Genomic DNA, 27,244 nt, shown 5'->3' with positions numbered 1-27,244 from the left:
GACCACCAGGCTAACTTATACTTTGTTGTGATATTATAGTTTTGACTAATGAATGACTTATTTTAAAGTTACTGTTTTTTTTCCAGTTCAACGTTTCTGAGTTAAAAATGCTAATTTAGCCCCACACCCACGAATAATGTACACTGCAGTGAATTTACCATCCTAGAGCCTCTTCGTCAAGCCAAAGAGGCTTTTGAGCCACAAACACTCATTCTCACTTGTTGCTCTACACAGAAAGAGAGCTTTGATTTATATCTGCTGTGTGTGTGTTGGGCAGGAGTGTTAGTTAACCCTTCACCCTTCATCCTGCATTTTTATTCAACCAGCCCTGAAGGAAGACTTCCTGTGTTGATTTGGTTCTCCATATTGATCAAAAGTGGGGGTTTAGGGTGATATAAAAAGCTAGTTATTCTTAAAATATGTAACTTTTGATGGCTGGTATGGAAGCTAGCATATGTTAGAACTCCCAAACCGTCAAATTTGGAATATGTATTTATGCAAATTTGAAGTCATAGTCTGAGACTGAAATATAAATTCTTATGACACAACAATGACATTTGTAAGAATTTACATTTCTTTAAGAATCATACACTTAAAGGATTCTGAAAGATATATTTAAAATAACTTCCATGTGCTGCTTTCTTAATCATTGCTATTTCCTGATAAGCTTAATAGCTAAGGTCTTTCTATGACATGATGTGAATGTCGTATCAGTCTTATGGAAAAATACAGTAAAATAATAGTTAAAGAAATGTTGGACTAATGTAAGTTTCTGTGAAGAGGTTAAATAATATAATGAAAAGATAAGAATTTATTGAGTATTATGCATAGTCTATAGAGTTGGGTAATTAAGAAGTGGATTTTTATCATTTTTAATTAAATATCCTCCATGCATGATATACAAATAATGCTTAATACATATTTGCTTTTATCAGTCAACTTCTGTTTGATCCTACATTTTACGTGGGTTAAAAAGTGAATCTTAGCCTATGTAGGGTAAACACTCCAACCCCTTATGTCTGTGTTTTAAAATTTCTGGTGCTTTCCATGTATGAGAATGTTAGTAGGAGAGATGAATTGTTGGCCTGACTGATGCCAATTGAGCAGTCAGTATTCCAGTTCACTGTAGTTTCTTGTGCTGGTGAAACAACCCTTACTATCTACTCAGTGATGACTCAGTACCATCTTCTGCTGTTCCTTACTTCCCTGTGCATGAAAAAATTCAGAAGCTTTGCTTTCTCTATATTCTGAAGATGGTATCGTGTGGGCAGTATTCAACTTAGAGCTAGTATAAGGTTGATGGTCAGGTAGTGAGCCACCAATGTGTTGCCATAACCCTGAGCCACCAACCCTATAACACCTTCAACTAATGTGTGTTGACTGCAATGTCTTGCCATAACCTCAAGAACCCTATAGCACCTTTGTCTAGCATATGTTGAATATAATATCTTGCCATAACCCTTTATCACCTTTGTCTAGTGTGTGTTGAGTGCAATGTCTTGCCATAACCTTATAGCACCTTTGTCTAGTGTGTTTTGAGTATAAGAGGACAAGGAGGGAAGGAGCTTGACAGAAGTCCTCCAAATCCATCACTTGTACTGAGAATCATATACTTTGAAAATATAATACCGAAAAGTTTACCGATTTAACGTCTTTGTTATATACATACTGTGTATTATAAATTTCTTGGGACAGCAAAACTTCATCTGCTTCTTCCTGAATACAGTAGGATGATGGATAAACAAAACTTCAAACAATCAAAACAAGCAAACAAAAGCATGGGTTGATATATTAATATATACATGGTTTTCTGCTGCAAAGCAATGTGGGTAAGGAATAAGGCAAGAGAAGCCCTTAACATTTAGAAGAAAAATGACAAGACCAGCAGACCATCTTGTACTTTGTACATAGTGTTGTACAATGTGGCTTAGGAGGAGACACATTTAGTGTTTCTGAGCCAACTGATAAATTTTTTTGGAGGTGGTACTGAGCAGTGTTTTTTTTTTTCTAATAGAATTCCAATGATACCTCTTACTTACCTAGAAATCAGACACTAGGGTCTTTTATTTATTGATTGATCTTTATAAGAAATGGGATACTTCAACTCAAAATAAAAATGTGAACTCAAGAGATACTATTATTTAAGACTCTAAAGAAATAAATCAGAGTTGTTCCTTAAAAAAACAATTTTACATGCATTTGGTCTTGTGAAAATTACCTCTTGCGCTTTATTGCACTTGGCTCTCATATTTTTTCTTAAAGATTTATTTTTATTTGTGTGTGTGTGTGTGTGTGTGTGTGTGTGTGTGTGTGTGTGTTTATGGAGTATGTGCATGTGAGTACAGGTGCCGGCACAGTTCAGAAGAGGTTGTTGGATTTCCTGGAGCAGTAATTACAGGAGGCTGTAAGCCGCCTAATGTTGGTGCTGGCAACCAAACTTGAGCCTTCTGCAAGAACCATACACATTTGTAACTATTGAGCAATCTGTAGTCTCTTGATGTCACCAAGCCTAGTTGTAATGGCTATTTTCAATATTTCACAGGTGTCTCAAGCAGTCACTTCTTTGGGATCTGCTCCTAAAGAGTTCTGTGTTCTTTGAAAAATATTGTGATGCTTGAAGCATCATGTATTTTTTTTGTGTGTTCCCAAATGGTATTTTAATTTCTAGGGACTCAGATATGTCTACCTGAAGAGTTTTCTACTTAGTAAATGGCTTTCTACTGAAGATGTTCCTTAGGAGTATCTATTATGCAATTTTGCTTTTGAGTCTACCTGAGTATCAGATTATAGTCTTTCTATAAGTTTTATTATGGTCAATGGTGTTGGACACTGTGCACACCATGGGAATAGTCAGGTATTTCTGAGCTGTCCAAATACAGACAAACAGCTCATTTCACAAGATGGCCCCCGTGTACTCAGGGCAGTTGCTAGGTCACATGATATGGTATCCTTTCTCAAAGCAAGGCTACTGAGCAGATTTCAGGTTATCCACCTGAGTGGGCTACAAGCCTATACAGATCGTGAAACTTCTTTAGGTTGCCAACTCTATAATGATACAGCATGCTGGTGTTTTCTCTTCAGCTCAGATCCCTAACCACAGAAGACTCATTTTGCCTCACCCGAAGAGCCACAGTGGCAAATACCGTGTGTCTTGTTTCTCTTGCTGTACTGTTGTCTCTGAACATAAGAACGTTTCAGTCCCTTTCTTGAGGAGCTTTAGTTTCCATCAATCGCTCATTTCAGAATATAACTGCATACCTGCCATTTTGGCTCTTTCTGTGAAAGAGGAGGTTTATGCTGGGTGTTTATTCAGCATCTTGAATATCCCTATACAATTTTGAACTACAACCACCAGGTGTTGCAAGTGACACCCCACTGATCTTTGGCTACAGGCTGACCTTTGTTTCTTAAACGTTTTTGAAGTACTTTATTGATTGAGCATGAGAAACAGTTGTCTCTTTCAATGCTGTTTGCTTCTGTTCCTCCTTTAATAATGTTTGAAGTGAACTTACCTTTTCCTTTTGTATGTACCATGTCAGACAAGAACAACAGCAACCAAGTCATACTACTGAGTTCTTTTTCCTACATTTTCTTTGCTCTCTCTCTTATTACATTTGGTAATGTAATCCAAAATAAACATGAATCATTATAAAAAAAACCTGTCATATGGAAAACATGTAAGAAACATATAGGTAACATCTTACATAGTTCTTGTTACCTGCTTTCCGATACCATTTACTGTCAATAAAAGATAGTTACAGCCCTTTCCCATCTAGCCTGGGATAAGTCTTCAAAAACCTCAACACAAACTCCAAATACTTTGTGTAGTCGTTGTTTGTTGAATAATGGTCGCTACTTATTTAATGAACTTGGCTAGAAACATGTAACATTTCTGATACTGCTATAACTTAACAAGCTCTAACAAAACCATATTTAGAAATTAAGATCTAACAGAGCTGGAGATGAATCCCACTTAAAGGCCAGTTCCCAGCACCCATATTGATTGGCTGATAACTGCATGTAGCTCCAGCGTGAGGGCTCAAACAGCTCTGTTTTCTAGACCTGGTCTACCCAGAAAATGCTGCTGAGAGAGCAAGGAAAGACAGCCCAGAAAGTGTTCTAATATGGCCGCACTGAAGGCTGCTAACGGTTGTGTAAGTTATTGTGTTATCTTATTGTGTTAAGAACAGAAGGCAGGTTAGTGGGCAGAAGAGAGGGTAGGAAGTAAGAAGCAGCAATCACCTACAACACAGTCAGTCTCTTGGGATGTTTTACTGTTGAAAGAAGAAAAAGACAGCCTGAGCGAAAGGGGCAGTTTTTGCTTTACACATTTGCTTGGGTACAATGTTTGTAGAGCATGCCTATCACACTGAGAGAAATGGGCTAGCTGAGAAGACGGAAGTAGTAGTATTGGAGGCAAGGCTCAAATAAGAAGAGATTTGTACCAAGATGATTTTAAATGCTTTTGTAATAAATAAGGAGATAAATGAGTCTCTGAGTATTAAAGCTTTTTATTATAAACACTTCTAACACATCATAATTTTATCCATAGGCTCAATATAATTCCAGTAAAACTTTAGCTTTTAAACCAAAACATGACAACAAGTACATAGTCGTGGAAATGGCCAGGAATGACCACAGACAGCACTGTTGCAGAGTAACTAACGTAGAAGGATTTCAGCAGTGTCTTTCTAAGGTTGCAGAGTAGTATACGAAAGGAAATTCTTTGTTTAAAAAAAAAAAAAGATGAGCAATTCAACAGCAGGATTGAGTTCATCTGTAAGGAACACCTTGCAAGAGAATCAGTTTTAGGTACATAATAACTTTGAAATAGTATGAAGTATAAAGTAATGCTAACTTAATGACCCTGGAAAAAAGACAAGGGTTCTTAAATAATGGAAACCCCATAAAGTAAAATTGTTATTGAATTAAGAACCCATTCTATCAACGGATGATACTAGAAGAGCAAAAAGTCAAAATAGAGGAGAAAAAATTATTTATAACACATTAACTCAGTACCAACAAATAACTAGATTAAATAAAAATGTCCCCATGCCTATAAGATGATTTTTATTTAAAAGTAAACTGGCTCAGACTTAGCTGTATCTTTTATAAAATGAGAACGGCCATGGGAAAACCAAACACATCTAGATAAATAACAGTTTATACCATGGTGTTGTTCAGGCTGAGATACTTGATGCTATAACACAAAATACCACAGACTGGTAAACTTAGAAGAATAGAGATTTTTCTCATTTTTGGAGGCAGGAAAGCTTCAGTCCAGGTCCTAGAAAGGTGTCGATGAAGGCCCAATCTGCAGTGCTTCCTTGTAGGGGCTGAGCGCAGTTCTCACCGTCAGAGGAATAGAAGAACGGAAGGGATGAGTTTCGCCCCCTTCAGCCTTTACAAAGGTTACTAATACTGTTCTTGAGAGTTCTGCCCCAGGGTCTCATCACTGTGCACTGGGGAGTTAAGGTTCAGTAGGAGTTTTGGAAGAGATGGACCTTCAAAGCATTACAGAGGGTTTGGTTGGTTTCTGTTTGTATCTCAAGCCTCTTTTGTCTTCTGTGTATGTTTATACCTCTATATATGTATTACAGGTACTAATTTACCAGGGTCCCTTCTAGTATTATTCACTGATCTCATCACCATGAGGAGAAAAGAAGCCATCTGGTTATTTTTTTCTTGAACTTCTCCTAGCTTGAGAAAAGTTTCCCTAAGGCGTTAGCAGACTCTGTAGCGACCAGGATGATAAGGAAGAAGGTGGCCATGGTTAACATCTGCTAACTCTGTTTGAGCTAAGGATTTGAGCTGAATGTTTGAAGTGGATCCCCTGGTTTAATCCCCACGGCACAACGTTCAGATTGGCTGCCTCTGAGGTTAAATAATAGAAACTGTCTACCATACCTCATGCAGCTCTAAGTAGCCTCTCCCAAACTATTACATTTGGGGAGAGAACTGGTTCCTCATATTTCTTAGCCACAAAGCTAATCCCATCATTACCCCACATTGCTTTAGCACGTCTACCTCCCGACAGTCCCTTAACTTTGACACCTTCTTGGCACTGAGTCGCAGAAGGATAGAAGGCACGGAAGGTGAAGTGCTACGGGCACAGTGTGAGAGGGAGGGATCCTGAAGGGCGTCATGAGAAGATGCCACGGTAACATCCTATAACCGATGCCAGTCACTACTTTGGTTAGGGGTGGGGAGATTTGTAATGCCAGTGCTGGCAGATGCAACGTTTAGCCTGTGACTCTCGTTAGAGTCACGGGTGTGCTTTAGATGCTTAGGTACGGTTTAGCCTCCAGTTTTCTGTAGAAATATTAGAGAATAGTGGAAGCTTCTGAGATTTTCATATGGTTTTTTTTTGTTTCTTCTCACTTTAACAAATCACATATCTATCACTTGGAATATGTTACGGAAACCGATACTATACACATCTCATAAATATTTTAATTTTAACAAAATGTGAAGTCACCGTCTCAGGAAATCCAATCTTACAGTAAACCAGGAAAAATGTTTCCCGTGTGTTTTGCAGACCTTGAGTAATGAGATGAGTACGGATGACGAGAATGAGTACACAGAGGAAAAGGACAGCTACATCTGCGCCGTGTGCTTGGATGTGTACTTCAACCCCTACATGTGCTACCCTTGCCGTCACATCTTCTGCGAGCCCTGCCTTCGGACTCTGGCCAAAGACAACCCCGCAAGCACTCCCTGCCCACTCTGCCGGACCATCATTTCTAGAGTCTTTTTCCAGACAGGTAAATGCCGTCTTTGGTTATCATAGTCACCTAATGTTTTCTAAATTTTTTTTGGGGGGGGTGGTGGGTAACTCCAAAGGCATCATATAAATTGTCGTGAAGTTAGTGAAAAGCATACACAGTCATTGCTGCTCTAGTTCATAGAAGAATGCTTGCCCAACTAATGGAACCCTGCCAGAACCAGAGGTTAAAGTAGATCTTCATTACTGAGCCTAACTCTGCACTCGGCCCCTTCATCCTCGCTAGCTGCTAGTCAGTCCCCTCCAGGGTGAGGGAGAGTCCAGCTGAAAACACTGCTCCTCTCATCCGCCTCTGCTGCTTGCTTTGTCTGTGGCCCTCGTATCTGAAGACAGTTAACTAAGCTTGTTACCCAAACTTCCAAATCTATAAGTGAGGAATGCTCAGTCTTCCACACTGTTGTATGATGTTGTTAATTACAAATGTGCTGGGTGACATTCAGAGCTATCCAGAGGTGCATGCAGCCACAGGCAGTGGATCTGATGCACCTGCTCTAATCATTCCAGATGTGGCTACGTCCATTTTTTTAAGCAAGTAAGAGTAATGGACTGTTTACCTACTTGTGTGGAGATGACATATAGTCCCCTTAATGACGTTTTGCCCGTGTTGATAGAGAGACAGAAACTAATGCACGTGAGCATGGAGAACTAAAGGAAGCGGCACTGCTGTTACTATAGGGAGGAAGGGGCTTTCCACCGCCATGTTTTGTCCTCAGACTGACAGAATCAGAGGGAGGTCAAGGTATGTACTTTATTAATAGTAAAATTGAAGAACTTAAGCGGCAGTTTTATTCCCTGAAAGAAGTCACAGTCCCACCACCATCTGGGTGAAGCAGTGCGGGTGGACCCTAACCCAGCCAAAGCACAAAGCCTTGTGAATCCCTCTAGTCAAACAGTGAAGACAAAGTAAAGCTATGCCTCTCTCACCTGCCCAGTGCAAGAAGCCTGCTGCACTAGATCACTTCACATCCCGTGACCAAGTGTCGGTGAAATACCAAGAGAACACAGACTGTCTACAGGTAGAGGTGCAGATAGGTAAACTGCAGGGTCCTACATAGGAACTGCAGTTTGATGCAGTTTTGAATGTTCACACCCTATAAGGAAAAACACAAGGAAATCATTAAAGAAGTGGTTTTCATTATCCATTAAGAGAAAATATAAATTCTCAAGGATAGCTAAAGGAGTTTCTGGCACTTAGCCCTACAAGAAATTTTTGGTGGCTTCTCTGGAGCATTTCAAGAGGAAGCAATAGCTTTAAAAGCATCCTCAGGGAAAACTGAAGCATCAGCATCTCTTTGTTGCTCATGGTATTTTAAAGGAAACCTGAGGAAATATGAGTATAAATTAGATAAAGCCATATCGCTAATTGCTAATACAATATGGCTTAGTTTTCTTGTTAATATAATTTTAAGTAATAAGCTCAGACTCACCTATATACCTACCATTAGTAGCATCTGATATATTTGTTTCTATAATATGTATATGCATGCATGTATGCATGTCTAATTTTTTGTCATTGCTACTCAAACTGTCAGATCATGTGAACATTTTCTTTTCCTAACTTGTTCCCTTGTTTAACCTGAAGTCCTTATGTTTCTTGTAATGGCCTCCTGTTCTGCTTAGCCCGGTTACTTTTATGGCGTATTTACACTTTTTATTTATAATTTTATTTCTATATTAATAGTATACATGGATAAATGTTTGAACACATCATGTAGTGTTTCCTTATGGTGAACTTCCAGAAGTAGAGATCGTAGTTAAGGCCTGTGTCTTAACAGCAGTGTGGGAGGGCGTGTCTCGACAGCCTTGGCCATCTAGTTTTCCATTTTAAATTCCTGACCATGAGGATATTTTGTACATTTAGTGCCAGTTTTGGTCAATGTGGAAAACAGTTTTCTCTTTTTGTCCTTTACACCTTATTTTTGGTTATGGTACTTTATGAATGGACCAAATTTCTAGGTCTTGTTTTTTGTTTGTTTGTTTAGTTTGTTTGTTTTGTAGCATCAGGTGTTTTAGCCTTTGTCTTTATTTTTAAAACTTGGGTATTAAAGGCTCTATTAACCACACAAGTTTATAAGCCTCCCCTTTACGATTGGGTTGTTTTAAGTTGCGTTTTGTCATAATTTCCCCATGTTTCTTGAGGTGCTTTGTTTACCTAAGGATAAAGTACCATTGGCAACCCTTAGGCACATGTCCCAGGAACATTTAACATCCGTTTTCTCTGTGCCAATTCAACTGTCTTCCTTTGAAAAGCAGAGCCGCTCCTAAAGCATGTCTCTCTTGGCAGCTGTCCATTCCTCTGACTGCCTTGTCACGAGTGTTACTTCACTTCTTACCATTTTAGGATTTACATTTTAATAACTCACAAAGTAAATTTAAACTAATCTGAGGATGAGTGACGTTTTAGTGAATATTTTTATAATACTAATTATTATTGTTTATCACTTTCCAGTAAAGTTCTATAATTCCTTTCCTAAAGGCTCTGCACATTCTATGTTAACTTTATGTCTCTATATCCAGTGCTTGCTATGGTCACATTGATTTTTTTTCTTTCTTCAGTTTCTGCTATTTCTGTGGATGTTAGGAAAGGCACCTCGCCTTCAGTTCTGTTCCCAGCATCTGAGTGTTGGAAATTATTTAGTGAAAAAAATTAATCATATAAATTACCTAATATCATTATTCTGATTGTGCGATTGTTATTGTCAATGGTGATGGAGGAAAAGCTTGGTTCTGATTGTGGGATTGTTATTGCCGAAGATTATAGAGGAAAAACTTGGTTCTGATTGTGGTATTGTTACTGCTGAAGGTTATAGTGGAAAAACTGTCCTCCTTTATAGCAGTGAAGATGCTCCCTGATGAATAAGGGGTCCCTTGTATCATATTTCTGTTAGGTTAGCTCAATGGGTAGAAATACAATGATACTCATTCCAGATTTATAATATCCTTATACTTGAATTGTAACTTTCCCTAATTATATGCTCTGGCTTAAATTACTTAGTGTTAGCTGGTAATGTTAGCTACTCAATGCTAATAAAAGTTGAAAAGTTGAAGTGAGACAGGATAGACAGAAGAAATGACAGAAGCATCCAGATTTGCCTATAAAATAGGTATGAAGCTAGACTGTTGAAAGTTTTAAGGAAAAAGTCACATTGGTAATGGGTTCTGTATGTTGCTAATTAGTATCCCTAAGCACCTTTACTCTTCCTAGCTTAGCGCTGAACATTGAGCCTTCTTAACAAAGGCTGGTGGGTCCTGGTAGCAGACCCCATCCTCTGTTTCTTACTAATCTATCTCATTGGCCTGCAATTGGTTCACAAATGAGCATGTGGTCTATCCAGTGAGGTGAAAAGAAAATACATTGGAAGAACTGTTTTCTTTCTCTTTGAACAGGAACAAAAGTGTCTAACAGTGTTACTTGCTGGTAGACATCTTCTGAGTAAGTGATAAATCAACCTTAGTATGACTTTAATATGAATGTCAGATCTGAGAAGAATATCTGAAATGGGATTGTAATATTGTTGTTGGTCCACTTAGTCAAACAAGTCTGAAGTCGAGCTTTAGATTTCCTATTATATGAAATAATAAATTTGTTCATTAACTAGGGCAATTTTAATAGATTTCCCGTTAAGTTTCAACTAAAAGTAACTTAACAGACCAGGCATGATAATGCACACTTTTAATCCTAGCACTCAGAAGGTAGGATCTTGGGAATTCAAGGACAGCCTGATCTATAGAACAAGTTCTAGAACAACAAAGGCTAGATAAGATAATAGACCCTGTCTCAAAAGACAAACAAAAAGCAGCTTACTGATAAAATCATACAAATTTCAAAGATAACAATAAGGAAACTAAAAATGATAGATGCACAAAAATTCACAGGTGTGAAGGATAGAAGACAGTATAAAAGCTAGTCAACAATATTTTGAATTAATAAAGAAATAGTTAAAGTGGATATGTGAAGTGGTTATATGTTATTGGTATCCATAACCTCTACCATATAACTATTTAACTAATGAAAATATTCTTTTAAATCACATTAACTTCATAAAAAATGGGTAAGGGTTTATTAAAAAAAAATACCTACTAAAATTTACCACCGTTTGGTTGGGAAGGCAGTTCAGTGGCTAAGAGTACTTGTTGATCTTGCAGAAGACCTTGGTTCAGTCACCAGCACCTACATTGTGGTTTACAGTCATCTGTAACTCCAGTTCTAGGCAATCAGACACCCTCTTCTGATCTCTGACAAAACCCCTGCCTGGAAGATAACATCTAGAAATACATATATAAGTATGTACATACGTATATTCATACAAATACATAAATAAATAAACAACCATGGAAGATAGTCAAGGAAAACAGCTAAGAAGAACCTTCCCAGGGTAGAGTGAGCCTCAGAGGAAGATAAGGACACACTGCCCCTGTAGTAGAGCACCACAGAATCTGAACCTAGGGCAGGTTTTGCCTTATGGCATTGAGAACAACCGTGAAGGAGACCATAGGTAAGAGTGGAGGGTAAGAATTGGGTGAGGAAAGGACCTCTCTATACTGTGTGTTTAAGTTCTAAAGAATCAAAAAGTAGGCAGTCACTAAACAAGACCCAAGAAAAAGAAAAACCTAAATATCCATGGTTAATTTGTTTTTTTTTTTACAAGAATGACAAAAAATAAGCTTTAATGGTGGTTGACCATATGCTTCTGGCACAACTGTTTACCTATATGGAAAAGAATTGGGCTCCTGCCTCACAATATGTGAATGTATATTCATTGTAGGACAAAGCCATAAAGATAGAATGAACTAAAATAAATTCTTCGAAGAAAGCATGTCTTTGTCTTTGTCAACTTTGATTTAACAGTAGTTTCTTAGATACAACACCTAGGGCACAAACATTCAAGGGAAATAGATAAATTAGACTTCATCAAAGTTAAAAAACAGCCTTACTTCAAAGTAGAAATATCAGAAAAGGGCAAATGAGGATCTTTTTGCTAGCATTCTGACTAATAGACTCAAGGTCCACGTTGTGAAATCCTGTAAGTTGCACAGAAAAGGGGTCTGATGTAGGAGGTCCTTCTGTATATGTGTTGTTTTTATTTGTTAATGAGTAAAGGCCATTCTGCATTGGCCTGTGATAGGGCAGAGTAGAGCTAGGCAGGGAAAACTAAACTGAATGCTGGGAGAAAGAAGGCAGAGTCGAGAGACTCCATGGAGCCGGCCAGAGACAGATACCAGGGACAGAACTTTACCCAATAAGCCACAGTCACATGGCAATACACAGATTAATAGAGATGGGTGACTTTAGGATATGAATTAGTCAGAAATACACTTAAGCTATTATCCAAACAGCATTGCAAATAATATAGTTTCTGTGTGATTATTTGGGGGTTGAGCAGCTGGGAATGAACTAACAGCCTCCAACTGAAAGAAAATACTTTGCCCAACAGGGGTCACAGCATTAGTACATCTGCTATAAAATCACTCACTACTCCGGCCCCTTTCCTAGTCACAGTACACCCTGATCCTACAGGAAAGTTCCTACCCTTGTTCTAATATTTTTCTTTTCTCAACCAACCTTTTCGTATGCACTGCCTCGCTAACCTCTGGTTCTAATACGCTGGACTGCAGCAGAACTCAGAAAGGGTGAGCAGATACAAATAAATAGAGGCAGCTGATTACCTCCCCTGTGTGTGGAAATTACACCACAAGCAGGGAAATAACATTTAAGCTAACCTGAAACTAAGCATTAAAGGGGAATGTGATGTCCCATCAGAGATTTTGGGGCTGTCACAAGATTTGAAGGATGCTAGTTGAATTTAGGCAGCAGGGCAGTGGCATCCTGCAGCTTTGGGGACAGTACCAAATAATTCTGAATTATCCTGTTTCTGTCTGACCTTCTAATGTCCTGCTTGATTCCATCCAGGGCGTACAGATTCTTAGCAAGAATAACACACTCTTTCTATCCTCCTTTTACCGTGACCATCTGTGATTTTTCTTGATCGTGTCCAAATTTATAGGAAGGTCATTTCATAGTTTCTCTGATTCTATGCCAGCAAGTCTCCTCTATTAATTCTTAAGCTAATGCAGTTCTCAGTTTGCTTATGTGCATGCCTCTACTATTCCATTTTTTCCAGTTCATCTCATATGTAATAATCTCTGCCTTTGAAACCCATACTCTTCTGTATCAGGAAGGCTATTTGACGGTGTTGATTTGTCTTCCAGCATAGTCACTCCAAAACTTTAATGTATGCAAATTAATTTTTATTATGAAAAGAAATAACAAAATATTCACAGTATTTAAAGTGTGGTTTCTCAGAGTTCTGTCATCTTTTTACAACTTTAAAAATTTTACTCTGTCCACATATCAGTGGAGATATATTTTTACTTAAGGAATCTTCTTAACCAACATAATTATCCTCAGCAATATGTCTGATAATTTATTGACTTGATGTTCTAGTTTATATCTTCTCTTATTCCTTAAACATAAGTGATAGCCATAAAATATTTACTCTTATCCAAGATCACTTCAATATTATTAAGTGCTTACAAACTAATTTCTGAAAAACATTGACTCATAATTATGGAGACTCATCTCTAGAAGAAAAGCCCTGAAATGACTTAACACAGTTCCTGGGACTGAGGTAGGTAAAGCACAGATCACCCACTCTAGTTTTAGGAGGTGGCATATCCGGTGTTGTCCAGGCTATCTCCCAGCTTAAGTAAACATGCACTCTGATGCTCCCAAGGAGCTGCAGCTACTCATGGACACCTTTATTTTTCTTACATTTTTTTCTTGATCACTACTATACCACTTGATATTTTTAACCTTTGAAGTGTGTTCCTTTGACTGTTTTTACATAATGATATAGCTGATATGGCGGGTCATACCTGTACCCATAATTTGGGAGACAGAAGGAGCACTGTGAGTTTCAGGACAGGCGAGGCTACGTAGCAAGCTCCAGGCTAGTCTAGGATACAGAGTGAAACCTTGTCTTGATCACTTTATATAACTGAATAACTTTAACAAACTTAATGAAATAGTGAAAAGGCAGAATAGAGCTGTATTTCTTCTTACATAGAGGACAAAGAATTCTGTATTTAGTTAAGCCAAGGTTATCCATTAATCAGCTCTGAGGAACCACTAATGTATCCCTTTCGATAGGTTTCAAAAAGTTTGTCCTCAAATGTATCCTACAACAACATATAACAACACTAGGAATGCTTAGCATTTTGTCTGAAGCACATTAAGTGCTCAATAAATTTTAATGTTGAACTGGGTTTGATTAGATAGATTTTCTTTTGGCTTTTCTGTCTTAGGCAAAATGGACATTCCTGAAAAAAAAAAGCTTAAATAATTTTTCAAATCTTCAAAACTACCAAAAGATTTGGTAATCCAAAATAAATATAATTGTCTGAGGTAAAATGTTTGGTTAAATGTTGTAACATTAAAGAGTAAGTATACTACATTTTCTTTATCCATTCTTCTGTTGAGGGACATCTAGGTTGTTTCCTATCTCTGGCTATTATGAAGAGAGCAACAACGACATGGTTGAGCAAGTGTCTCTGTGATAACATGAAGTGTCCTTTGGGTATATGCCCAAGCATGGTATAGCTGGATCTTGAGGCAGATTGATTCCCATCTTCCTGAGGAACCACCACACTGATTTCCTTAGTGGCTGTTTGAGTTTGCACTCCCACCAGCAACGGAAGAGTGTTCCTCTGTTCCATATCCTCTTCAGTATGAGCTGTCAATAGGATTGTTGACTTTAGCCATTCTGACAGGTGTAAGATGGAATCTCGAAGTAGTTTTGATTTGCATTTCACTGATGGCTAAGGATGTTGAACATTTCCTTAAGTGTTTCTAAGCCATCTTAGTTTCCTCTATTGTGAATTCTCTGCTTATGCCTTTTTTAATTGGGTTATTTGTCTGTGCAGGCCGCTAAGTATTCTGTTTGGATTCTTCCACATGCAGACACCAACTTGGACCAACACCATTTGTTAAAGATACTATCAAAAGAGAAACATAAGCACCAAGTCAGCCACAAACCCTTTCTCTGCATTCCTTTACTGTAATGGATTATTAAAAATTGCTGCAGGATCCCTGGCAGGCAGGGGGCAGCTGGTCCCAGGTCCGAAAGCAGCCAGTCCCAGGCAGGGATGGTGCATGAAACCACAGGGCTGGTCTACGAAGGTGGCTGGTCCGGCGGCGAGCCATGTGGCCAGCAGCGGGTGAGAGTCAGACGGATAGAGAGACTGAAGCTGCCTCTCTAAGAGGAGGATGGCAAAAAGAGAGAAATCAGGCTGGAAGCTGAAGATCAGCTTGCCTCAGCAGACAGGAGAGGGAGTGGGCGTGACTTGTCTCTTAAAGAGACAGATCATTACATTTACTACCTGTAAGATATGCTAGGACAGTGTTGACACAAACTTGTGGGAGCAACTAACCAATAACAGATTTGACTTAAGGCCCACTCCATGAGATGGATCCCATATCAATACTGCTAGGGTAACCAAGAACCCGAGACTAAATAGCCCGGGGACCTAGGATAAAAGTCAAATAATACTGGTCTAAAAACAAGGAGAAATGTAGTCATAAAATGTCTCCTAATAATATACTCAAAGATTAGTATGTTTTTCAGCCATCATCAGAGAAGCTTCCTCCTGTAGCAGATGAGAAACAGATATAGAGCCCCACAGCCAGATATTATGCAGAGAATGAGAGACCTTGAAACACTCAGACCTACATGGGATGTAACCATCAAATCCCTTCCCTCCAGGCTCAGAGAACCCCTCAGAAGAGGAGAGGGAGAATGTTTAAGTCTTAGAGAGGGTGGATGACAACAAGAAAACAAGGCCCTCTAAATCAACATGAGCAATGCTTATATGAACTCACAGAGACAGGGGCAGCATGAATAGGGTCTGCACAAGGTCATCAGTGTTTATATTTTGACTTCCAATTTAGTGTCTTTATGAGATTCCCGAGTTTGCTAAAGAGTGGGTCTCTGACTCAGGCTTTTTCTTGCACTTTTTTTCCTTCTGTTGGTTTGTCTTTTTCAACTTCAATGTGATAGTTTTTATTTTATCCCATTATATTTTATTTTGTTATATTTTAAGTGAACAGAAAACCTAGCCACTAGGGTGACTGTTAAGCACAAAACTGTCATTTATACCTGCTGGGAGACAGAAAATTCATTTTCTCCAGTGGTACGGGGTATATCAACCACTCCAGCGCAGGTCTCATGTTCAGGTAGTTGACCAACATATAATAGACTCCATAGTTTTTCTGTGTGTTTTATTTGGTTACAGTTTAGAGGGTTTGTTGTTGTTTTGGGTGGTGTTTTATTTTGTTTTCGTGTTTAAGGTAGTATTGTTGCTGTACTTGGTTTCTGGGGTTGTTTTGTTTGTTTCTGAGAAAGAACTAAAAGTTGGGTGGTAGGGAAGAAAAGGACTATGATCAAAATAAATTTAAATTAAAAATGGTTTAGTAAAAAATTAAGAAAGAAAATAAAAGTCTTTAACCTATTAATTAAGAGGTTAAAATATCATCATCATAACTCTTCCTTTGTTTTGGCACAGCATTACATTTAATTTATATTATAAAATCCAAACATTGTGGTGCCAAATGCTGAAGGGAAAAATGTAATCAAGCTGAGCAAAATTTCAACAAAAGTTTATCTTACCCGGCACAAGAGCTCCTCAATATTAAAAATACACTAAGCATGAGTTGCTCTCAATGATGAGTAAGATGCAGACTCTGTAGCTCCATGTTGACAAAATGGCAGATGAACTAAGCTGGGCTTGTTTTTGTCCTTGTTGTGCGTCTCTGGGCTAAGTTCTTTAGTTGCAGGATGGTCCTTCCCTCCGTAGCTGTAGTGAACGAGTCACAGGGACAGGTATGAAAATCACATTTACACTTACTTGGCAAGCATGTGTAGATAAGATTTGTCAGAATTTAACGAGCGTCCTGGTTGGATTTTTTCCCAGCCTACAAATCCCTTAGGATTCCCAGCTGGTGGCAGATCTTCAGTTCCCGGTAGTAAGAACTGCCTGAGCCTAAAGGACTGGCCCCCTGATCAAACTGTTCTATCTTACCTTGTGTATTTCTGTGACTGAAGATGGTAACTTTCCATTAAATTTAGACCTAACAACAGACCCAGCTTTCTCTGCCTTGTTCACACTGAACATTTTGAAGTGTCTTGAATGTATACAAAATGCATTTCAGTAGGAGTGTTAGAATCTAGTTTCAAATGGAACTTTCTCACCCTTCTTAAGAGGTGTGAATAATTATTGCCCTGAAGTCCTGAAATAGCTTGGCAACAGTTTGTGATTTCCATTGCTTTACAACAAAGTGTGTCTTAATGTCAAACATGTTAGCCCTTCCCCATTCCTGTGCGTCTCAGATGTGCTTGACATCTTAACTCAACCTTACTCTTTCCACTGTTAAACAGTACAGGGAAAACTATTTGGATTCTATGCCCCAGAAAGAAGTAGAAAACATTCCAAGAACACTCCATAAGGCAGGGATTCTCAGCCCTCTTAACGCTGCGACCCTTTAATACAGTTTCTCATATTGTGGTGACCACCATAAAATATTTAGTTGCTACTTCATAATTGTAATTTTGCTACTGTTAAAAATCATAGTGTTATGCAGGATATCTGACATGCGGCTCCTAAAGGCATGGTGATCCACAGGTTGAGGACCTCCACTTATGGTCTTTGTAAACCAAAAGAAAATTGAGTAACAAGGAATTAGTAGCAGTTGCAGAGGATTATTTCCTTAGAAGACTGCTTCTTACACCAGTAGCCACTCACTGGGAGTCTAAGTCCATCTCTTGTTTAGTCCTTGCAGATGTGTAGTATTGCATAGTCCGTACATAGACATACATAGAAATCTATAGTCTTTACATTACTCTGGGATCAAATAATGTCAAAGAGTAATATATAACATGCACATAAGCTTCTGAACCCCCAATCATATAATTTCAAACTCTGGGAGAAGTAGCTTATTACTGTCACAACTTTTGCATGTGTCCTTTCTCTCAGATGTTCTTCTGTGCTTTATATTCCTGGGAAAAAATTAAAAATCATTTATCAAACAATATAAAACTAAGACATTAATTATGGGGAAAGTGTTTTGTAATAATGAGAAAGAGAAATGAGTTAACAGGGACATTAATAATCTGAATGAAATACCTGGACACATAGCTTTCAGCATTTTAAATTAAGAGTTTAATACTACTGGGTCTATCTAATAGACTCTGCCTTGTGTTTATAATCTTACCCTCTTCCATTTCTTAATAATATTCCAGGGCACTACACTGGATTAACTGTGAGAACCCTCTGCTCATAGCATTAAGATTGCCTTTTTACTTGATACATACAGTTGAATACAGGCTCCATGCCGGTTGTATAGCTTTCCCTTCTACAGTTAGCAGGATGCTAGAAATATGCTTAACAAATATTTACTTAACAATAATGAAGTGTGCAAACATACAGTTACCAAATACCAAGCCCAAAGCTGAAATCAAAGAGAAAAGCTGGCTATATGGCACAGGCCTTAATCCCAGCACTCAGCAGGTAGTAGGTCTTTGTGAGTTTGAGGCCAGCCTGGCTTTTACATCAAATTCTAGGCCAGACAGGTCTACCCAGTAGTAATTACTTTGTTTTCTATGAAAGCAACACATTAAGATGCTGCCATTTCGGTACTATTGCCACCAAATTTAACTTATGATCAAGGAAACTTCTGCAAGAAAGAGTTTGTTTGGAGCTTACAGTTTCAGAAGGTTAGAATCTATGACCATCATGGCAGGGAGCATGGCAGCAGTCAGGCATGGCACTGGAGCAAAAGCTAAGAGCTTAACTCTTGATCCACAGTCCTGAGGCAGAGAGAGCTGAGAACAGTGTTGGCATTTGAAACCCGAGCCCACCCCCAGTGACACACCTCCTACAACAATGCCACACCTTTTAGTCCTTCCCAAACAATTCCATGCACTGGGGACTAACTCAAATATATAAGCCTATAGGAGCCATTCTCATTCAGACCCCACACATGGGAAGTACATGACCTGCCGAGCTATCTCCCCAGCCCTGAGTAATTACCTTTTTTAAGTGAAAGCATCACATAAAGGTGCTGCAGTTTCCACTGCTGTAACCACCACCTTTAGCTAAGTGTATCATCAGACCAGGGTCACAGATCTAAGTATTTTCTAACACATTCAATAATACTGAATATTGATTATACCTAGCAAGTTCTAGTATTCTTTGTAATAAACAGCCCATACCCTGGGCTATCAAGATGGTTCGTCTGGTAAACGAACCAAGACTGATGTCTTGAGCACAGACTCCAGGAACCACGAAGGAGGAGAAGAGAGCCTCTTCCTAAACCTCACCCAAGCTATGTAGCATGCATGCACCCCTGTTGCAGGACTTGTTTGCACTGACTTTCCGAGGGTCTTATAAATTTTACCTTGAATCAGAGGGCGGAGTCAGTGATTGCCTGGCCATAATTAGCCACAGAGGTTTAGGAGAACCCAGATAGGGGAGCACAGGAAGATAGCGGGAGGGGTTTAGAGAACCCCTCGTCCCTTTCTATCTAGTAAGCCTGGAGAGTTAGGGTCAGCTGATGGCTCCTTCACCACTCTATGGATCTTTCAGGTTCTTATGCTGATATCTGACTCTCGAGTTTTTATTGATATTAGAATAACTTAGATAAATGCATCACACCCCTCTGAAACGCACACAATAAATAAATAAAATGTAATTCTAAATAATTGAAAACAAAGAAGCATGTGCTTCTAATAGGTAGTAGCAGCTGAAAGAGACACAGATGGTTTGTCACCTCTCTCCTGGCTCCTGCTTGTTCTTGGTGTTTCTTGCAGGCTGTTTTAAGATATGTAATGGTGGATGCTCTATTTGTTGCTGATGCCTGAATTTTCGAGCCTAAATGCCATTGAGATGAAATAACACACACACACACACACACACACACACACACACACACACACACACAAAAGACTATCTTCCCTGGGTAAGGAAGGGTACTACTCATGTTTTATAGAAGTGTAAGATAAGGTTTTGGGGTTTTTTATTTTTGGTGCATTTTTTAATTTATTTTTTTCTCATTTTATATACCAATCCCAGTCCCACTCGCTCCCCTCCTCCTGCTCCTTCTACCTTCCCCCTCACACCCCCAATCCACTCCTCAGAGAGGGTAAGGTTTCCCATGGGGAGTCAGCAAAGTCAAGCACATTGCTTTGAGGCAGCACCAAGGTCCCCCTCACTATGTCTAGTCTGAGCAAGGTATCCCTCAAATGGGCTCCAAAGAGTCAATGCAAGCAGCAGGGAATGATAAATCCTGGTCTCCCTGCCAGTGACCCTGCAGTTTGCCCCAGTCATACAACTGTCACTCACATTCAGAAGACCTGGTTTGGTCCTGTGCTGGTTCCCTCGCTGTCAGGTCAGAGGTGGTGGGCACCCATTGGCTAAGGTAAGCTGTTGTTGTGGGTGTCCCCATCACGGTCTTGACCTCTTTGCTCATATTCTCACTCTTCCTACTCTTCAACTGGATTTTGGGAGCTCAGCCCAGTGCTGCACTGTGGGCCTCTGCCGTAAGATAAGGTTTGATACATCTAAATAGTATTACAACCAAAAATGACTTAAAGTCATTTCTCACCCAGTGGCTGTCAATCAGCTCTAGCTGTGAATCAGAATCATTCAAAGGGCTTGTTGGAGAGAGCAGACTTAGAGCCCACATAAGCAGCAGCGCTGCCCCACACTGTCTGGATGGATGTGCCTTTTTAGCAGTGTCTCAGCGATTTTGACACCTAGCCAGGAATTTAGAAAGCGTAGATTTAACACAGTACCCTTTGGACAGAATTAGATTCAATTAATCTCTATCCCTAAATACATCATCAAAGTACCAGGCACATAGCAGATCACAGAACACATTTTTGCTGATGATTAGGTGGGAAGTGGATATTAAAAGCAGCTCAGTGACTGATGGAAAGCCCCACAGTTAAAAAGCAAAAGCCCAGCTCTTCCTTGGCCCAGCAATAATTGCAGTAATGCTTTCCTGATCTTCTCTTGTCCACATGCCTTTCTGATCAATCGTGGCGAATAGAATCATCCAAAATGATCAGTCTCACTAAATCATGCCATAGGCATGCTGGTGCATGCACAGGGACAATTGCCATATAGCTTGCAAATTACAACAATTGCTCCAGCCGTGTTTACCCTGAATGTGTTATCTAAGTATTTCACTACGTTGCTTTTTAAAGAGCACACTGTTGAATTCCGTGAAGCCCAGAAGAGAAGTACAGGCACCATTGTTGATGTCACTTTTCACATCTTCTCCAGGGAGGGGGGGAGCTTCTGGCTGCTTTTGTATTTCATAAGTCTGTTTTTTTTTTTTTAACCAGAGTTCAATTATATTTCCAAATAAGTTTTCAAAAAAAGAGAGAGTGTGTGATAGTGTCTCTGTTTACTGCATCACCATTTTAGAATTTGGTTACAATATTTCCGGGAGGAAGAGGGAGGAATGATAAGATTCTTGAGTTACACACTGTTTTCGTTTGTTTATTTTGGCTCTAGAGGACATCTTTATTACCTTACCACCTTGGTCTATTTATAAGAGCATTTTGGAATGTTGTGTCATTTTTCATAATGGCTAACACAGTATCACCTAAAAGATTCTTGATTATGCAAATTAAATTAAATTATACAAATTAAAATCATTAGTCCTGGGGCGAGGTGATGTTACCAGCCGTTCCATGGCTCTGTTCTCCTTTGCAGGATTGTGAAGGGCACAGAGGGTGTGAGATGGTGATAGTTTCTCCTAGCCAGGAGATAGTTGTCTTGACGGAAGGGACTGTTTGTTGGGAGTGGACAGAGCGGGCTTTGTAAAATCATCTGTGCATTTCTGCAGAAGACCGCCCAAGGCTATCTACCCTGGAAGCACTACAGTGTTCCAACACTTAAGGGACAAAGAATGCAGAAGCCAGAACAAGCCCAGCTTACATAAGCAGGCTAAAAATTCCCCTTGCTCATGTGCGTGAATTATTGGACAACAGGTATAGCTCCAGGAATGCGGCTGGAATTGGCGCTTTTCACAGAGAGCCTCGCTTACCTAGCTTTCTCTTACACTGTCCCTTTAGTGGTTAATAGAAGCTTGCAAATTAGTTTTTCTTTTGACTTTCTTGAGAATCAACCTAAGGCAGTGATAAGTGAAAACAGAGACTATTACATGCAATCAGAGTAGACTGAGGCTCAGAAAAAAAAGATAGGAATGAAACTAAAGCAGGCCAGGTGCTACATGGCATTATTTGGGGATGAAAGTAAGAGCAGGTTTGATGGAGATGCCGGCTGTTTCTTACTACAGCCACCAGCCCTGCACTGCCCCCTCTAAAGAGAGCTCCTGCATAGAAAAGTCAGACTCTGGTTGTGCCTGTCTGCCCTTGTGTGGCTCTGTGACTCTCAGACTGTCTACTGTTTGAAGGGAAGACCATGTACAGCCTCTGGTTGGCCTGTGGGTACTGCAAATAAATATTCCCTTTTTAACTCATTAGCAAAGCTTCTGAAATATTGAGAATGTGTTTTTACATTTTTAAAGGTCGCTCTGATCTGAGGCAGTACATGATGTAAATGCCCAATACATCCTTCCAAAGAATTAAACACATTATAAAATAAAAAGATTTGAAGTGGAGTTTCTTTTTGCTCTCACCTCTGAGCCCTGGTCACACTCTGGCTAAACTGTTACCAAAGTGGTGAGACTTGGTTCTTTCCCAAAACTTGTCTATTTCTGTCCTTTTGTCTGCAGTCCTCTTGACAACAGACTGCAGTGTGCCACCACCATCTCATTGCTTGGCATGGTTCCTGTTGCAAATGCTTCTCAGTAAACACACATTCTGTATGTGAGCATAGTTTCAAAGCTGCATCAAATAGGAATCTGGGTGACATATTTGAGATTTTTAAAAGTTAAATACATTTCTATATTTACAGACTCCATGAGATCCGAATTTATTATCAAAATCCTATGGTAATCTACCACATTCATGCCATTTCATCCAGATGAATGCTTAGAACGCTCTTTTCTTTCCCTTTACTTCAGAACTGAACAATGCCACAAAGACCTTCTTCACCAAGGAATATTTGAAAATAAAACAAAGCTTTCAGAAATCCAGTTCTGCCAAGTGGCCCCTGCCAAGCTGTAGGAAAGGATTCCATCTCTTTGGAGGTAAGGAAACCAGCCCAGACCAAGCAGGGCCTGGGTCTGTCTGCACAGGTTCCCACGACTGCTGCCTGACTAAGGATGTTGCTTGAGCCCTGCTTCTGCATTGGTCACTTTCAAGAATTTTGGTGTTCATCTCTTTGCTGAAAGAAAGCTACAAGTACGTATGAAGAAAAGGAATATTATGTGTAAAAAGTAATTTGGAGAGATACCATGATTAATTCACTGTGCCTGGGGATAGTGGTGGAGAAAGATTTCAATGAGGCTGAGTCTTACAGCGCTAGACTAAGAAGTTCTAGTGCATAGTAGCCAAAGGGCGTGTCAGTAGGTATCAGCAAGGCACTATATATTTCAGTGACGTACAAGAAAGAATTTTACATGCTTTTACCATAAAGGAATGACAGATGTTTGAAGTGAAATATGTTTAACTTGATTTAAATATTACATAACATGACACCCCATTAATGTGTATAATTTTTATGTTTTACCTATCCACTAAAATACGTGTAATTGAAAACAAATTGACTTCTCAACAAGTACCTAGTTTGACAAACGCTGTACTTGGTAAAAGCAGAGCATCCTAGAAGAAGGTTAATAATTTACTTATTAACATACGCTAAATTAATCTAGTTTTGCTATCTTGTGACTGCACCTTAAGATTAGGAAGAGGAGAAAGGGACAGTGCCGTATGCATAGAGTTTCACGGAGATGCACCATACTCTGGGCATACCAGTTCCTGGGGTCAGGTCTACGTGACTTCAGGGATGCCATGTAGACCTCTTTTTACATCTTTTCGGATCTGTAAAATGATAGTTTGATGTACTGTACCTAATTGATATGGATATGGTAAAGATCAAATAAGCTAATGTGAAAGAATATTATAAATTTATAGCTAATGACACTAAATAAACAACTATCAAAATGCATGGCAATCTCTGACCTCTATTTCAGTTTTGAGGTATGTGTGTGGCCATATCATGTAAACATTAAATATAATTTCATCTTTTATAAAGCAGTTATTTGTCAGAACATGAACAACCATTCAGTTTTGTTACTTACTGTTTGTGTGTGTAGGGGTGTACATGTGTGTGCACCTGTGTATGCAGATATACTCACCTGTGCTTATATGCAAGTGGAGGTCAATGTCAAGTGTCTTCCTCTCTCTCTCTCTTTTTTGGAGCCAGCATCTCTCAGTGAGCTTTGAACTTGCTGTTTTGGGTAGTCTGGCTTGCCTGGGATCTGTCTTTCCCCTCCCTCCAGCGCTGGAGATGAAACACATGCTTCTGGACCTGGCTTCCACCTGGGCGCTGGGGATCCATGCTGCTGGACCTGGGGATCCATGCTGCTGGACCTGGCTTCCACCTGGGCGCTGGGGATTCAAACTCTGTCTCCCATGCTTTCACAGCAGTCAATTTACCCACAGAGTCGTCTCCCCAGCCCTGTATTTACCACTTATGACATCATAAGGGAAAGCCCAGGTATGGGAACCCTGTTCTTTGGGGACCTGGAAGAGCTACATAAGCTCAGCCATTTTAATCCAGCAATGACAGACCAAAGCAGATACATGCAGGGTGTGTATAATAGGCAAAAACCAAACTGTGCACAAAATCGCTTACACTTGAAGTGAGGATTTTAAGTACCAACTATAGACTGTGCTTTAAGTAAAGAAAGTAGCTTCAGGACATTACATAAGAATATACTTGTCTATGTTGTGGTTGTTAACTAAAAGTTCATAATCTGGAAACTCAGTATAGGTTAAGTAGGTTTTAAATAATTAAATTTAACCCAAAACTAAGAGATAATCACATCCAAGAAGAACCATCATTAAAGTATTTCAAGCCCAAGAAAAGGAAAATTTCTTAACTTAGCTTCTGTCCTGCAAAAAGTCCCCTTATAATCTACTTTCTACCTGCCCAACATCTTTTCTTTTATTATTATTTTTTTTGAGACCATATATCTTGATAGTTCAAGCTGTCCTTGAACTTGGGATCCTCCTGCCTCAGCCTCCTAAGGATCAGGGCATGCCAATTCATCTGGGACTTACACCTTGAGTTTCAGAATTTGGCACCTCTCCTGGGCTGCACTTTCCTGTTTGCCTTCCTCAGTTCCTAGGTCATCATTAAAGCAGGTGCTTATTTTTTTGCCTTATTTTTGCTCCACCGGGATTTCCACCAAACTTAATTTTTAAGACATTTTTGTGGAGGAAGTTCAAAGTAGCTTTATTACATCACCCAACTTAAGAAACGTGCCACTGCCACGGGATCAGCCAAGCTGTGGAAGAGCTGAGGTGCCCGTAGCCAGCCAAGTACAGATGCAAACCAAATCTAGTCTCCTTTGTTCAGTTGTTTTTCCTGATCATGACCACCAACAAATGTAACCAACCTCCCTAAGCGATGATAAACATCTATAATCCATTGAACAACCACAAACCGCCCACCCCACCTCTTGGGAATGTGTGCTTTGTGTTCTCTAGACTCCTTCCTGTTGTCTTGGGGCTATGGCATCTTTGGGAAACGTGAGAAAATTGGGGTCATGGTCAAGTCCTGAGAGAGCTAGCTGTTGTCCAGGCTCAGTTTGATGGGAAAGTGCAGGTCTTACGTGAAGTTCTGACTGGATAGTCTGTGAGGCTGGACCATCTCCGCTAGCAGCATTGAAGTTGTTCTAGATGCCGAATTTTGAGGAAATTGCAACAGATCCATTCTGAGAGGCTGGTTTCCCTGGGATACTTGTCTTCATTGATGGCTGGCCTTTTTGTTTCTTTCTGAAAACACACAGTCTTTTAAAGATACCACATATATCTGCATTCACAAAAGTATGAAATGTGTAGTGTGTACAGACCAGTTAAAGAGGATTTTTGTTTTATATTTAAGCAGGTAAAAGGCATCTATCAACTTTACAACTATATTTTGACTATAAAACCAAACTGTAATGTAAATCTCCATACCATATGGAAGGATGGCATGTAATACTAAGTCATAGGGACTCTGTAGCCAACAATTTTATGTCTCAATCGGTCTCAGAGCTGTTCCAATGTAGAGGGGCCAGCACATATGCCACTGTCCTGAGTCTTTCTTGACTTTTTCCCTCATGTCTGCAGCCAAGCTCCTCCGGAGGTGTTCCCTGATCAAATCTGGTGTTTATTAATTTGGAAGAGAGCCTTAACTTTTTGTTTCCTGTGGAAACAAAGGCATAACCTCACACAACATATTTTCTGACTTCCATTTTGAAGTTAAGACATTCTTAAAATGTATAAGTTGGTTTAATTTAGCGGTTTCCATAACCCAATGTCTCTCAGCAGCTGTTGTGTTTTGTACATTAGCATTTAGAAAATTCAAAGTCAACAAAGCGCCATACAGAATCCAGACACCCTGTGTATTTCCCATCTTCCCATGGCTTATTTTCTATATTACTTTACTCTCTCTTTAAAGACTTTATTTTTAAACTATGTTTCCTATGACTGTCTATTCCCTTTTTCTTTTCTTTCTTCAGCATCTTAGAACATTTTTAAGCATACTGTACCTTTTAAGAGGTTTTCTGTGTCCGAACCTGGCCTTGCTAAGTGCCTGCAGTGTCCTCTGAGCGCCTGAGACAAATCTTAAACTGCCATGTCAGTCAGCGCCTGGCTCAGCTTAGTGCAAACTGCTGGTACCCAGCTTCAGCCTGCAGGCAGTGACCGGAAGCCAGGTCTCTGTACACCAGAGCTGGGCTGGGAGACTGTGGGACTAGGAAGCTGTGTCTGGCTCTGTGTTTGTGTTTGAGGAACTTTTTTAAAAGCTTTCTCAGGTCCTAAGTGGAAATATGTGCCCCCTCGTTGGACTATAGTCTTATATAAAGAATAGTACTTACTTTTCATACACAGTCACTTCATACGCAGAAAGGATATTGAATAGCACGTTTCCTTCGATGTTTCGGTCCTTCCTGGTGTGGTTTCTAACGTGTGACTTCTTGCTAGGACTCTGCTAAAGTGTACATCTGTCAGACTGTGTATGTGTGTTCACCCACTGGAGTACTGACACTCTCTGCCTGCTGCCATCGCAAGTAACACTCGCCTAAAAATTTCAACATAGACCCTGAGTGTCTTTGCTGAGGTGTAGGCTCAGGAGCAGCAGTCTGGATCATAGAATTCAAGTCTGCCTGTGCAAACTATGCCGCAGTCCTCCCGAATGGCCAGGCTGGGCAGTTCTTGTTAGCATGTGGAAGAGCCCAGGACTATGACAAATGACAGCTGTTGGCAGATGCAGCCTCCTTGT

The 27,244-nt window shown here is 39.7% G+C and overlaps 1 protein-coding gene across 6 annotated transcripts in view; it reads left to right on the top strand.

Annotated features, from left to right (window-relative positions):
• The window catches only part of Rnf180 (ring finger protein 180), a 170,932-nt gene that overhangs the window by 111,342 nt on the left and 32,346 nt on the right, over window positions 1–27,244 (top strand). For all 6 annotated transcript variants that reach the window (XM_048442963.3, XM_085676747.2, XM_085676750.2 and 3 more), the window contains 2 exons: window positions 6,539–6,764; window positions 22,875–23,000. In XM_048442963.3, the coding sequence (XP_048298920.3) occupies window positions 6,539–6,764; window positions 22,875–23,000 (352 nt within the window). The remainder of the gene's footprint in view (window positions 1–6,538; window positions 6,765–22,874; window positions 23,001–27,244) is intronic.

The sequence above is a fragment of the Myodes glareolus genome, chromosome 15, assembly GCF_982192425.1.
Source record: "Myodes glareolus chromosome 15, mMyoGla1.1, whole genome shotgun sequence".
Taxonomy (NCBI): domain Eukaryota; kingdom Metazoa; phylum Chordata; class Mammalia; order Rodentia; family Cricetidae; genus Myodes; species Myodes glareolus.
This window is presented reverse-complemented; position numbering and strand designations above follow the sequence as displayed.